General features: G+C 36.3%; 1 protein-coding gene across 3 annotated transcripts in view; it reads right to left on the reverse strand.

Moving 5' to 3' along the window:
- Nucleotides 1-7468: 7468 nt before the first annotated feature.
- LOC127877270 (DAZ-associated protein 1-like) overlaps nucleotides 7469-16548 on the reverse strand; it is a 43853-nt gene continuing 34773 nt past the window's right edge. For all 3 annotated transcript variants that reach the window (XM_052422950.1, XM_052422951.1, XM_052422949.1), the window contains 2 exons: nucleotides 13651-13767; nucleotides 7469-8454 (listed from right to left, as the gene is read on the reverse strand). In XM_052422950.1, the coding sequence (XP_052278910.1) occupies nucleotides 8237-8454; nucleotides 13651-13767 (335 nt within the window). In that variant the 3' untranslated portion in view covers nucleotides 7469-8236. The remainder of the gene's footprint in view (nucleotides 8455-13650; nucleotides 13768-16548) is intronic.

Raw genomic sequence — 16548 nt, forward strand, 5'->3', positions numbered from 1 at the left:
GCCGGTTAGCTCAGTTGGTATAGCGCTTGAACACAAATCCGAAGATCTTCACATTGTTCTTCGAACGGTCAAATACATAAGGATGAGATTGTTTATGGATACATTTCTATGTCCGAACGGTCACATACATTGGGATGAGATTGTTTATGGATACCTTTCTACGTCCGAACGGTCACATACATTGGGATGAGATTGTTTATGGATACCTTTCTACGTCCGAACGGTCACATACATTTGGATGATATTGCTAATGGGTACATTTCTACGTCCGAACGGTCACATACATTGGGATGAGAATGTTTATGGATACATTTCTACTTAAGTATTGGCAAACCAGCTTATCCGGGAAAAATGCGAGTTGGACCGCCGCGATATGATTGAAATACATGTATACCAATGAAAACGGAGAAAAAACTTAGTTCATAGGGCGTTATGTTCATGCATTTTCTTTAGGGAAACCTTGCTCTACTTTCAAAATATACTTTCTTTGAAATATCCCGCGACCTATCGGGTAAGAAGAACGCAAGCATGTCATATGCACATGTTTGAAATTAGGCCAGACGGTCTAGACGAAGAGCCCATGATTCAACATGTCTGTAAATTCTTCATAGCGATATAATACGGCCGTTATAATCTCTTACAAACTATATGTTGTCATGTTATAACACTCATTGGCCCTTTTTATTGTATTGTTTGTGTTTTGCATAATACCATGTATTAATTATCCATTTGCCATCGACAATATTGTCCTTGTTGCATTCACATGTAGGCTATCGGTTTAATCCATGTGGCAGAGATATTTTACATCGAACTCACATTCATTTATTTAGATAAAAAAACACATTTCCCACTCAATAAGAACACATGGCCTACACTCCAGACATAACATGTCTTGAGATCGAACGACTGTTTAATTTAGGTTTAAATTTAATACGCCTACCATAATTCCAAATGCGTTAAAATGAGATCATGAAAAGCATTTTGTCATTTCAGCATTACTATAATCTCTGCGTCAGCAAATTCAATGTTTGGCGGAGTAAGCAACTTAATGAAAGACCTTAGGTTTATTTTTAGAGAATTTTAATTTCGTTATTTGGCCTTTTCGTAGATATAACTGAAAAGCATAGGGTTTGTCAAAACAATTAAATGTAGTTTTTTTTCCATATAATTGTAATTGGTGTTAAATTAAAGTCTCTATAACGCTCAAAATCAACGAAAATTTCGTACAATATTTCGTTAAATAAAGTTACACAATTCAAAATCAGTGTTCCTTTTGGCAATAGCCGAAATTTGAACGCCAGAAATGGTCTGGTAAAATAGATGTTTGCAAATACAAATTGCTCGTTTTTATTATTGTTTTGCATATTTAATTCCATTTTCATTTCCCGCAACGACATCTATTCATACGACACATGAACGATTACATGGTACTATTTTAGTGTTCGTGTGTCGTATGAATAGAATATATTCGCGGGAAATTAAAATGAAATTATTTGTGTCACAAATGAATAAAAACGAGCATTTTGTATCTACAAAAATCTATGTAATCATACCACATCTAGCGTTGAAATTGTGGTTATTGCTATAAGGAACACTGAATGTTTAGGTGTTAACTTTATTTTACGAAATATTTTACGAAATTTTCGTTGAATTTGATTTTTGAGCAATATAGAGGCTTTAAGAATCACGGTTCTAGTATGAATTCCAATGAAAAACGAAATTGGAGGAATTTATGACAATTGCCTTACATATCACTTTGGTAAACAAGGCAGCTCCTGATATAACATAAGGCCCATTTTCGCTGGACGTGGCTCAAAATGACAAACATAATGTGGCTTAAGCATAATCGGATAGACAGGGTACATGCGTATAGAATTTTACCAATCGAAATTGACAATATGCCAATCACATTTCCCTGACCAGGTCAACAAAGATCCGACTTTACCTCCTATGAATTTCATGCTCGCCCGAATATTTGACGATAATGAAAATTTATCATATTGCCTTATCATTTAATTAAAAGTTGACAGTCTGATCTTATTGTCCAAAGACAGACACATAACATTAAACACTTTGATGGTCCTTAATTGAAGAATACAGTGGAAAATGTTCAATACAAAGGTAAACAAAGCGAAACTCTAGACGTGATAGCTTCACGAGGTCTAAGTATTTATCTACGGAGTACCGTTAGGGCCATCGTGGTTACTCATTAAAATCCAGAGGGCGAGAATCCGAGAACGCGATAGTTCGATGGTGACAATGCCAATACGATGACGACAGTGCGACAAGACGATGGCGACAATGCGATAGTACGATGGCGAGAATGCGAGAACGCGATAGTACGATGACGACAATGTGACAGTGCGACAATACGATGGCGACAGTGCGATAGTACGATGGCGACAATGCCATAGTCATATCGTATTGTCGCCATCGAATCATCGCATTGTCGCCATCGTACTATCGTATTCTCGCTATCGTATTGTCGCAGTGTCGTCATCGTATTGTCGCATTGTCGCCATCGTACTATCGCGTTCTCGCATTGTCGCCATCGTACTATCGCACTGTCGCCATCGTATTTTCGCACTGTCGTCTTCGCATTTTCCAAAATGTCGTCATCGTACTATCGCGTTCTCGCATTGTCGCCATCATACTATCGCACTGTCGCCATCGCTCCGTCGCATTGTCGTCATCGTACTGTCGCGTTCTCGCATTCTCGCCATCGTACTATCGCATTTTCGCCATCGTATTGTCGCACTGTCCTCATCGTATTGTCGCATTGTCCCCATCGTACTATCGCGTTCTCGCATTCTCGCCCTCTTGATTTTAATGAGTAACCACGATGGTCCTTATGGTATTCCGTACATCCCACAAATCAAACATGTGATTTGGTATTCTTAATATATAGAGTGTATGTAATCGTTTACAGTGAACATCATGCGTGTGTAGAGTTGGTCATTATTTGTGAAATATTATGTTAGTGGCTCCAAATTCAGAAAACACCAGCATATATCAAATATAGTTTTGACTCGCACTCTGCAAAAACTGGGCTTGATGCATTTATATGCGTAAAGTATTGTCCCATAAACCTTTGAAGTCCGCACATGCTAATATGGGACGACATTTCCGCTTTGACTGAACTTTCTTTCGGAAGACACTTCCTCGAAATCAAAAACCAAGTAAAGCAGAAAGTTTTGCGGACTGCACAGGCTAATCTTGGACGGTACTTAACGCATCTGCATTACGCCCGGTTTTCCGAGAAAACGGATCATATATAATATAAAGTAAATTTGTAACAAAAAATGTTTAAGGAGACAAATAGTTACACTTAACAATGTTCATTTATATATAGGTCAAATGTTACAACAAATATGTATTGCTTTTTAACAAAAAAAAGTTACTACGATTTCGATCCCAATGTGTATCACTTAGAAGCCATGTGACGCCTGTCATTTCAAATTTTACGATGTCGCAAGTCGTCCATTCAACTGGATTTTAATATATTTGTGCATGCAATACATGATAGTTTTTACTTACTTGTAAATATTAGCGTAAATAAGCTTGTTGTAGTGTTGCAAAGATGCTTGGTTGATATTTGGGCATTTTGGTGTTATTTATAATGAATAGAATCCATTGGCGCCTTTCCATGCATTTTACCTTAGTCAATGCAAACAGAGGCGGACAATAGCTTTAGTTTGAAAGTACACAATATGACCATGCATCAAGAGCGCAATCGCTCCATTTCCCAAGATTGATGTGTATTGCTCGATATCAAATAAAGCCCAATCCACGGTTTTATCAAGTCCTGCGAGATATCGCAATATGCATTAGTAATAATGAATACAGGTTGTTAGACATGTGGGGTTAGTTTGATTCCATACAAATAAGACTTGGCCAATAATTAATTAAGTACGTTCAGTTGGACGCAAAAACCCTACAGATATAATACCTTTCCCACAAAACTTTGTGTTCCTTTCTGCAGGGTTGATAACATTGTTTAATTATATTAAACTGTTCAATAAGAATTAGTATTTCTTTCTTATAGCATAAAAACGTATGTGGACTTTCTTTTTTAACTTCAAACTAAAATAAATACGCAATTTGGCATGTATATGTGTGCAGACAGTGCAATAAACAGTCATGTCCGTTCATTACGGGGCAATTTTGAGACAAACATAAAGTACATTGGTTTATCCGGTACAGTTCGTTTTGAGACAATCATAAGTACATTGGTTTAACAGGTACAGTTCGTTTAGGTTCACAAACACACGCATGCACGTACATTGAACATGTATAATTGATATACTGCACATAAATGGACTCGACGACCTCAATTGACATCATTCTCACGCCACTGAAAGTCAAACCAAAACAACAATCTGAAAAAAAAACCGCTGAACCCAGTTGCGGTCACACGTATCTGCGGTCAACACTTGTGAGTGATAACAATAATCGCAGTTATCCGGTTGTTTATTTCAGATTTTTTTTCGGTCACCATATCAACAAGTTGATCCACTTTTTAAACCATTTGTTCAATAGGGTAAACAGTGCAACACTTTAAAAACAATCTTATCTGTGGTCACTTTAAATCGTCAGTTATTTGGTAACGCCCTACTGTAAGGATTATTTTGTTTTTAAACATTCGGTGAGTTGCCCAAACAGAATATTTGTGTATCAGATGGACACATTTTTAACACTGACTTTAAACTCGTTTCGGATATCTAACATTGAATAACGTAATCCTTGTTTGGTTAATTATAATTCCCTCTAATAGCTTAAGCTGCATTTTAGAACATGTGTTAATATGCCAACTTTCTGGTTTATTACTTGTATTTTATCTCCAGCATTTCTTATTAAAGGCCGTATTCTATGTACGCGAGCATGCTATATAGAATGAAATCGTGAGATATTAGATCCACGGGTGGGTAGCGTGTGGCTATGATATTTATTAGTGAAAACATTATTTTGCATGAAAAATAATCAAATTAAAACGAAAAAAAAATCACTATTGAATATATATACACGCTAACCACCTGTGACTAGATCGAACGGAACGTCCCGTAGAAGTATTAGACCGTAAGTGTATTTTTTAGTGCTTCAGCGAGGACACATCGTTTCCTCGCGCAAAGTTTATTTGCCAGAAAATCTCACAAATGTATTTGAATTTTCTATTGTTAAAACGAATATGTTAAAACACATTTTCAATAATTGTATCCACATTCGACCGTTATTCATGTTTACTGGTATTTGCCACGATATGTTTTCTTTGAATAAATTTGGTATATTCTCAATTTATTATGGAAACATTTGTATACATAATATCACATTTTAATTATGGTCAATTTGCAGTTGGTCTGTCTCTATTTCTGCCCTTATGCATAATACCGTTCACCGTTGCGAAATGACTTTTGACTACCAATTTTTAAATAGCCGAATACTCCATCCTGAAAATGACCAAAGGGAAACAATTCATTACTGAAATTTCTTACGACCGTTAGCCATAAATCGGTATTAGCAAAAACAAACGCGTTTAATAGCCGTACAGTAAATGAATGATTGACGGAATGGCTGGTTAAACTATTTCTCCATAAAGGGATGGCTGAATCTAAATGAGCATGGGACCAGTGCTCTAGGTTTAAACATGGACATTACTGGAAACCAGTCACTTTGCTTTCTTCTTACGCAGACGTTTGCTTGAATTCACGATTCACGATTAATAATATTATATTAGAGTAGGAAGTTTTGGTTCTAAAACATTTACATATAATGGTATCTGTTTATGGAACAATCTTCCTCAAAACATCAGGGATGTACCTAAACCTAACAATTTCAAGGGTGCCATCAAGAAACAGTTTTTAGAGTCTTTATAGCTTTTTATAGTATAATTTTTATTATGAATTTTATGTTCTGTTAAAATACTGTGATACATTTTTAAGTCTTATGATCAATAAGATGCAAGGATCTCATAATTATTCTTTAACTTATAGTATGCTACAAAGTGTGTTTATTAACTACCTATGCAGGCAGTGTGTAACTTTCTTATGCAACTTCTGTGATAATAATGAACATGTGATTATATTTATTCATTCTTAATCAGTAATATACTTTATTAAACAGTACATATTTGATACATATACATTATTAAAATCTAATACATGACTGTTTCATGGTTACTGCCACCAATAACAAGGACCACAATGGAAATAAGTGAAAATCATTTTTCTCTTTTTTGTGTTATCCTTGGTATTGTGTGTGCATTCCATGGTTTGCTATGTATATTGCTGTGATAATATATTTTATATTGTCTGCATTATGTAGTAACTATGTAATGTTCATATGTTTACCAAATAAAATCAATCAATCAATATGCCTCGGTCTCTTTGTTGAGTTAATTTATTATTTCATGAAAAGAGCGAATTTCGTTGTATTTCCTGACTAGAGCATTTGAAAAATCTTTCCGTACACGAATTGTTTTCATTTTTCTATAAACTATAAATGTTTTAGAACGACAATGAAATAACATTAAGATAGCAGTTTGGCTCTCTATAATGCATGTTGACTTTGACTTTAAAAACATAAAATTGTCGTTGGAATTGTTTGTTTCCAACGTTTAATGTATACAGAATCTAGATTTGATGCAAATTATATGCATTATATTTATAGGGTGGACTTTTTCATTTGAACTAATACAACAATTTCGATGGCATTTTAGGCATCTACAAACGAGGCATGCGCATATGGTCAGTTGGTCAAGTTTTCTGTAAGTTATAACCCTTTAATTAATAATCTTATTTTCATTATGTAGACCATTGTTGGCCATGGGTAAAATGGTATTTTTATCACTTTGTACACAAATGTACACGTATGTGCTTGTGTGTGTAAGCTGGTGTGTACTGCTCTCTATAAGGTCTGTATGTGAGCTGCGCTCTGATAAAAAGGGGTTTATTGCATGTGGGTAAAGTGTTGTCCCAGATTAGCCTGTACAGTCCACACAGGCTTATCAGGGACAGCACTTTCCTCCTAAACAAAAATTTTGCTAACAAGATACTTTCTTTAAACGAAAAATATCATAAAAGCGGAAAGTTTGCTGATAAGCCTGTGCGGACTGAGAAGTTTGTTGTGGTATAAGGCTAACTATTGCAGTTGGTCCAAATGTTCTGTTAACATTTTCATAAAGTTTGATGACAATCAGATTGGAATTGGTTAAAGAGTGGAAATCATCACATTACGCTTTGAGAAATTCCAAGGGAAATAACTCCAAACTGCCTGGTCAGATTGGCTTGTTATAAAAATTGGCCTATTTTTATGCTAATGTATGTTTAAAAGTTTTGATGACATACAGTTGAAAGCTTGTTGAGGAAGAGAAAAAAGAGCTGACAGACTAACAGATGAACACTGAAGAAAATATGTGCCTTCATACAGGGGCATATAAAGTATGGACATAAAAATCAAGGCCAAAGTCAGCATATATACGTAAATTTTAATGGCTTCATTTGCATTATACAAATGGAACAGGAAAAATGGTGAAAATGACATGAAATAATTATTACAGATGAATGTGTATGTTATCAAATAATGAAATGAAGAAAAAAAACATACCAACATACATTTTAGGCTAATTTACTTTGGTTTTAAGATGTGTTTTCAAATAAGATTTTGACATCATAGAGCTTTGTGCATTTTAGTTATACATGTGTACTCAACTGATAGTTGTTGCTCAATAAAATGTTTTTTTAATTTCAAGATTCATCAATGACTTACTGAAACATCATTCTGGGCTAAGGGGATTTTCATTTCAATCACTACACTATAATACAGATTATAACAAACTTAGCACAATCTTAAGTTCTACTAAACAATATTGAATCGCATGCTGCTAACTGATCAACAAAATACAACATTGATTTAACAGCATCCATTTTAAAACATGCAAACCTCTACAGAGATCTGCCTAGAGAAATAAAACCAGTAGGTCACTGGCAAAGTTGCAAAGGTTTCCCGAATCTCCTTGCAAAATGAGTTAAAAACTATGTTCGAAATTGGTCACATAAAGAACAGCACAAGCATTAAAATAACAATTTCTTCACATGATGAAAACAATATTATATTCATTGGTCAATGGAAAAGTACAAGCCAAAACCTTCACTGATATACAGAGTTGTACCAGTAAAAACATCATCAATTCTAAACTAATGATCAAGTGCAGCACTCCCCCCCCCCCTCTCCTGCATGCAGCTTATCTCCTTGCATATGGGTGGTACTGCTGCCCAGCACCCGGCCTCTGGTATGATGGAGCTGGGCCCGGTGCCCCAGTGTACCCACCAGCAGACTGAGGCGCTGGCTCCGGGCTCCCGTACTGTGCCTGAGCAGGAACAGGAACCTGGGCTGGGGCAGGCTGTGAACCATACACTGCACCACTGGCAGCAGCACCTGGCGCACCCTCCACCGCATAACCTGAATAATGAAATAATGGAATATAGCATTTAAGTGCATATTTTAAGTGTGATAACGGTGCAGCCACTCGCAGTGATCATAAATACAATTAGAGGCCCAAAGTGCTCACTTGTGCCCAGCAGGAACTTAACTATTCTGAAAAGGTGGAGTTATGACTAATAAATGTACTTTATAGAACATAAATATTTAATTTCTAGGCACATTTCTAGTTTCAATATCTGCTGAGATGTCATTCAAACAAAATGTTCTGCCCAAGTTTTATGAAGATTTGTCTTGAAATATGCCTTCAAGAGTGTTCAAAAGATTCATCTTCAATTTGACCTAGTGTACAAGTTTTGTACTTAGCATAACCCAATCTCAAACCCGGCCGAAATATCAGTAAGACAAATGTTCTGTCCAAGTTGTTCAGCGTTGTCAAACTGCTTAACACTGGAGAACATAACCGAGTTTTAATGGCCTGCAAATTAAACTATACAGTATTCTGGATCAGCAGGCGATTGTTGCATAAATTATTTTAGTGGGATTCTGGAGATGTCATATTAAAACAATATTGTCTTATCGGGAAATCCATTCCAATTCCTGTATGGAACAAGAAACCGTCCGAGACGGTGATGCTCCCCAAAGGTTTTTTTTGTCACAATATTGCACTATATATTCAGAAAAAAAGGAAACGTCTTGAGGGGCATAACTTTGGACAAAATAATACGATGGATGGTTTAGCATCTTAAAAATGTCAAAGGGCCATAACTCTCTAAACAAGAGCACCGCCTTGCGGGTGCAGACCGCTCATCTATTTTTCTTTTTAAAGGTGTAGGGACCTATCTCAATTTCAATCACAAAGGAGGGAGGGGTGGAGTGGAGAGGGGTGTATAGTGTGGGGGTGTGGTCATTTATTACATTATCTTCCAAAAATGCAAAAAAATGCAAAAAAAACAACAAGGACTGTTTGTAAAACATGCATGCCCCCCATATGGGCTGTCCGTTGTAGTGGCAGCCATTGTGTGAATACGTTTTTTGTCACTGTGACCTTGACCTTTGACCTAGTGACCTGAAAACAAGGGCTGTTTGTAAAACATGCATGCCCCCCATATGGGCTGTCCGTTGTACTGGCAGCCATTGTGTGAATACGACTTTTGTCACTGTGACCTTGACCTTTGACCTAGTGACCTGAAAATCAATAGGGGTCATCTGCAAGTCACGATCAATGTACCTATGTAGTGTAATGATCCTAGGAAAAAGCGTTCTTGAGTTATCATCCGAAAATCATTTTACTATTTCGGGTCTACGTGACCTTGACCTTTGACCTTGTGACCTCAAAATCAATAGAGATCATCTGCGAGTCATGATCAATCTACCTATGAAGTTTCATGATCCTAGGCATATGCGTTCTTGAGTTATCATCCGAAAATCATTTTACTATTTCGGGTCACCGTGACCTTGACCTTTGACCAAGTGACCTGAAAATCAATAGGGGTCATCTGCGAGTCATGATCAATCTACCTATGAAGTTTCATGATCCTAGGCATATGTGTTCTTGAGTTATCATTCAAAAACCATTTTACTATTTCTGGTCACCGTGACCTTGACCTTTGACCTAGTGATCTCAAAATCAATAGGGGTCATCTGCGAGTCATGATCAATGTACCTATGAAGCTTCATGATCCTAAGCCCAAGCGTTCTTGAGTTATCGTCTGACAACCACCTGGTGGACGGACCGACAGACCGACCGACAGACATGAGCAAAGCAATATACCCCCTCTTCTTCGAAGGGGGGCAATCATCCGAAAATCATTTTACTATTTCGGGTAATCGTGACCTTTGACCTTGTGACCTCAAAATCAATAGGGGTCATCTGCCAGTCGTGATCAATGTACCTGTGAAGTTTCATGATCCTAGGCATATGCGTTCTTGAGTTATCATCAGAAAACCATTTTACTATTTCGGGTCACCGTGACCTTGACCTTTGACCTAATGACCTCAAAATCAATAGCGGTCATCTGCGAGTCATGATCAATCTACCTGTGAAGTTTCATGATCCTAGGCATATGCGTTCTTGAGTTATCATCCGAAAACCATTTTACTATTTCGGGTCACCTTGACCTTGATCTTTGACCTAGTGACCTCAAAATCAATAGGGGTCATCTGCGAGTCATGATTAATCTACCCATGAAGTTTCATGATCCTAGGCGTATGCATTCTTGAGTTATCATCCGGAAACCATTTTACTATTTCGGGTCACCGTGACCTTGACCTAGTGACCTCAAAATCAATAGGGGTCATCTGCAAGTCATGATCAATGTACCTATGAAGTTTCATGATCCTAGGCCCGAGCGTTCTTGAGTTACCGTCTGACAACCACCTGGTGGACGGACGGACCGACCTACCGACCGACATCAGCAAAGCAATATATACCCCCTCTTCTTCGAAGGGGGGCATAAAAATAAATATTTGTGTTTTTTAACTGTTTGCCAAAAAAATTTGGGGGTGGGTGGGGGTATAGTATAGTGTGAGGGTGTGGTGGTCATTTGTGAGATGATCTTAAAAAAAAAAAAATTCGGGGGGGGGGGTCAAGGTAAAATTCAACTTGCTAGGTACAGTAACCTCATGATAGCATGAAAGTATTTGAAGTTTGAAAGCAATAGCCTTGATACTTTAGAAGTAAAGTGGATCGAAACACAAAATTTAACCATATATTCAAAGTTACTAAGTAAAAAAAGGGCCATAATTCCTTAAAAATGACAACCAGAGTTATGCAACTTGTCCTTTTACTGTACCCTTATGATAGTTTGCGAGTGTTGCAAGTATGAAAGCAATAGCTTTGATACTGTAGGAATAAAGTGGACCTAAACACAAAACTTAACCAAATTTTCAATTTTCTAAGTATAAAAAGGGCACATAATTCTGTCAAAATGCACCCCAGAGTTATCTAACTTTGCCTGCCCAGTCCCCTCATGATAGTTAGTAAGTGTTGCAAGTATGAAAGCAATAGCTTTGATACTTCAGGAATAAAATGGACCTAAACACAAAACTTAACCAAAATTTTCAAAACTTTGCCTGCCCAGTCCCCTCATGATAGTAAGTAAGTGTAACAAGTTTGATTGCAATAGCATTGATACTTTCTGAGAAAAGTGGACCTAAACGCAAAACTTAACCCGACGCCGACGCCAACGCCAAGGTGATGACAATAGCTCATAATTTTTTTTCAAAAAATAGATGAGCTAATAATATCTTGAATGAGTTCGAAAATGGTTACGTTTGCTTGAAAAACATGGCTGCCAAGGGGCGGGGCATTTTTCCTTATATGGCTATATATGGCTATAGTAAAATCTTGTTAACACTCTAGAGGCCACATTTAATGTCTGATCTTCATGAAACTTGGTCAGAAGATTTATCCAAATAATATCTTATATGAGTTTGAAAATGATGCTGGTTGGTTGAAAAACATGGCCGCCAGGGGGCGGGGCATTTTCCTTATATGGCTACAGTAAAACCTTGTTAACGGACCAGAACCACTTTTAAACTCAACCATCATATCATTAAGACAAACATTTTGACAAAGTTATATGAAGATTGGGCATGAAATGTGACTTCTACAGTGTTTACAAGGTTTTTCTTATGTTTTGACCTAGTGACCTAGTTTTGACCCGACACGACCCAGTTTCGAACTCGACCGAGGTTTCATTGGGGCAAAGCTTCTGCCCAAGTTTCATAAAGATCTGACAAAAAATGTGGCCTCTAGAGTGTTTACGAAGAAATGTTAACGGACGGACGACGGACAAAGACCGGTCACAAAGGCTCACCTGAGCAATCAGGTGAGCTTAAAATGTCACTTATTATTTGAGAGCATAACATGCCGTCAAACAACAGAAATCATTATGCGAAAAAGACCAAAAAGGCAATTTTCGAGGTTGTTCCATATTAACAGATTTAATTCCTAAACAAACTGCTGACCATCTACAACAGAATTTTTCTCTGATAAAGGTTTTGAACTCGACACAAAGCTTGGTGATCTATAAATATCAAAAGTACAACTCATGTATGTACTCTTATGTGTTTAGAAGGAATACATTAAATAATGCCTTGGTGTAAACAGGCTGTGAACAGACTGTCATAGTTAAAACAGTGCTGTATATTCAAAAGAGGGTTTAATATGACAATTTTTGTTTTATTAAAAAATCCCAAATTTGGTCCATTTTGTCCATAAACAAGATGCGTTTGTGAAACACAATGTCCCCCTATATGAGCTTTGACCTTGAAGGATGACCTTGACCTTGACCCTTCACCACTCAAAATGTGCAGCTCCATAAGATACACATGCATTTCAAATATAAAATTGCTAGCTTCAACATTGCAGAAGTGACATTACATGAGCAATTTTGACCCATATATTTGACCTTGAAGGATGACCTTGACCTTTCACCACTCAAAATGTGCGGCTCCATGAGATACACATGCATGCCAAATATCAAGTTGCTATCTTCAATATTGCAAAAGTATTCATAAAATGAGCGATTTTGGCCACATATATTTGACCTCTGACCTTGACATTTCACCACTCAAAATGTGCAGCTCCATGAGATACACATGCATGCCAAATATGAAGTTGCTATATTCAATATAGCAAAAGTTATTGAAATTTTTTTAAAGTTGGCGCAAACCAACCAACCAACAGACCAACCAACAGACAGGGCAAAACAATATGTCCCCCACTACTACAGTGGGAGACATAAAAAATCCTGAGATTGCCATTTTATCGATTTACAAATCCCAACTTGACATGACTTCTTTCCCAAAATTGCTAAAAAAAACCTGAAATATGATTTAAAAGGACTACAAACTGAGGGTTTTGTACCTCAATTATGTAATTATCTTCATTTTAAATGACACTAAATATTTGCAAACAGTAGTAACAACCATAGAACTGCGCTCGCCTGGCTGGTTTTCATTGATGAATAATTGCTTCATGATTATCGCTTAACTTTATAAGGTGCAACATGTCTATTGCTGAAAAAAACTATTTTTGATTAATCAAATTCTTTGAATTTGAATTTATTTTGCATACATCCATGACATTTTTTTATATATTCTTATGTCAATTCTTTAATTCTTGCATTAACCTTTCCACATCAGAAAATGAAATATTTGCCCACACATTAACAGAAAGATTAATAGTAAGGAGCAAAAAGGTGATCCTACCATATGCACTATAGTAGCTGGAATAGTCCACTGCAGCTTTGGCGGCTGCAGGGTCAGCTGATCCTGCCACTACCTGGCCCTGAGCCAGTCCAACTGGGGTGCTACCATATGCAGCAGCTGCAAGTACACAAGTGGGAAAGCCCATGTATAATAGTAAATGTGTCAAGAACCTCTTGGGTTCTGGTGAATATATTTGTAGTCAGTAGAGCAATGATAGCTCTGATTAGAGTCTTTAGGTCTGGCATTACAAATCGGGTTCATAGTGTTTATTCAATATGATTTTTATTCAAATATCAAGTAACAAAGAGAAAATTTGGGATTAAAAATAAAATAACAAATATCTGGGTATTTATTTTAGTTTAACATTTTGTGGAACTGCTACTTGCAGCAAAAAGCTATTACTTTATATACCTTATGTTGTCAAAAAAAGATTATAACTGACCTAGAAAATACATACATTAATAAATTTCTTAATTTTTTAAGTAATTACTATCGCTTATGAGATTTTCCAAATGTTTAAAAATGTTTTATGTTATAATACGGTAGTGTGTATTCTTAAATAATGTTATATTGTAATAGTTTGTATTCTGGAATATAAGGTCACTCAAGTGAGTGTTTGTTATTCAGAGTTATCAAAAGTTATGGAAATAAACTAGTGATACAGATTTTTAACCAAATATTTCAGACTTGGTTGAGAGATTTGTTTTGACCTACTTTAATGAAGATTGGGCAAATGAAAGTTTAGAAGCTTTTTCTTTAACTTCACCAATATTTGGATCTTTTTTCTTCTAATTTTATTTTTTTCCATAGGCTTTTACATACATACATACACAGCTTTTCAAACAGTTATGTGAAATTCACATATTAGCATTTCAGAACCAGAGTATTTCATGTATAGCTATTTGATGGGTATGTAAATATAATTGTCCCACGTTCATCATACATTCATATACAATTCTAATTGTTTTATATATCCAGTGTTTTAGAACAAAAAACACTAGCTTATTCTAAACAAACTGAATAAATGTTGAATATAAGCATGTACATAATTTATCATAATATTGCACGTAAGTTTTGGATCTTACACATGTTGCTTACTCAGCCACAATATCAGTGAGACAAATGTTCTGACCAAATAATATGAAGATAGGGTAATAAATTTGACCTCTAGAGTGCCAACAAGCTTTTTTCTTCAATTTGGCCTTGTGACCAAGTATCTGTTCCAATGTTACAAAGTTTCAAACTAATCTCATTGGACAACGTTCTGACCATTATCTTGTTTTGCACTCAAGATATCAAAAGGACAAGACTTAAATGACAAGTTTCTTTAAGATTGGGTAGTTTATATGACACTGCTTGTTATCAATTTGACCTAGCAACCAATTTATTGACCTCAATTTTGGAGTGTTATTGCCAAATTTTTATGATGCATGTGGCATTTGTCATAAAAGACGAAACAGCTATTACAAACTCTCACCATTAAGCATGTTCTACTCAGGTGAGCTAAAAATTGCACAAAAAACAAGAGTTTAAATCTCCAACAATGTTGTAAATCTTAGCCTAATCAGCACAATAGCAGAAAAGTATTTTGAAAGCTGTATTCCTTTTCTAGTGTTTTATTACATTTAAACATAGACATCTTTCCATAAGCCAGTAATACAAACAAGAGGGCCTAACAGGCCCACAGTCGCTCACATGAGATTTAAAGGAACTGACCTGTTCTGTGCAGCCCAAGATGTCAACTTTCATGAAGAGTGAACAACAAATGTAACTTTTAGAGTTCTAACAAGGTTTTACTATAGCCAAATAAGGATAAATTTCCCACTCCATGGCAGCCACAATTTTCAACAGACCAAAACCATTTTCGAACACATTCAAGATTGCATTAGAACAAATGTTCTGACCAAGTTTCACGAAGATTGGACTATAAATGTGACATTTCGAGTGTTAATTTTTTTTCACTATAACAATATCATTAAAAATGCCCCCCCCACCCTGTTGGCCATGTTGTTCAACTAACCAAAACCATTTTCGATCTTGTTCAAGATATCATTGGGACAAATTGTCTGACCAAGTTTCATGTTGATAGGACAATCAATGTGGCATCTAGAGTGTTAACAAGGTTTTACTATAGCCATATAAAGAAAAATGCCCTGCCCCTGGTGGCCATGGTTTTCAACCAACCTGAACCATTTTCGAACTCATCCAAGATATCATTAGTATGAATTTTCTGACCATAAAGATGGGAGAATGAATGTGGCCTCTAGAGTGTTAACAAGGTTTTACTATAGCCATATACAGCCATATAAGGAAAAATGCCCTGCCCCCTGGCGGCAATGTTTTTCAACCGACTGAAACCAATTTCGAACTAGTCCAAGATTTTATTGGCTCAAATGTTCTGACCAAATTTCATGAAGATCGGGCAATAAATGTGGCCTCTAGAGTGTTAACAAGGCAAATGTTGACGCTGCAGGACGCACGACAGACAAAAGGCGATCACATGGTGAGCTAAAAATAAAGTTTTGATAATATCCATGAAATTCAACTACCACACTAAATTATAATGAAATAGAAGTTATTCCCAAGAACCAAGAAGTGAGGACCAATCAAAGGCAAGCATGATACAACTGTATCATATATAGTGACAGCCTAGATTCAGCAATGTCTGGTCACTTAATTGTATACAACACCATAAATATATTGCCAGTACATGTAAACATTTCACTAAAATCACTGAGAAATGGCTATGTGCACTGTTTCTATACCACTGCATGACTCCAGAAGTGTATTTATCAAAGCTGATAGGGTTTGTTTTATATTTTATGGTTTATTTGATTTATTGCAATTAATTCCCTATTTATTGGAAGGAGGGAGGATGAAGTGCCAATTTAAGAATGC

The sequence above is a fragment of the Dreissena polymorpha genome, chromosome 4, assembly GCF_020536995.1.
Source record: "Dreissena polymorpha isolate Duluth1 chromosome 4, UMN_Dpol_1.0, whole genome shotgun sequence".
NCBI lineage: Eukaryota > Metazoa > Mollusca > Bivalvia > Myida > Dreissenidae > Dreissena > Dreissena polymorpha.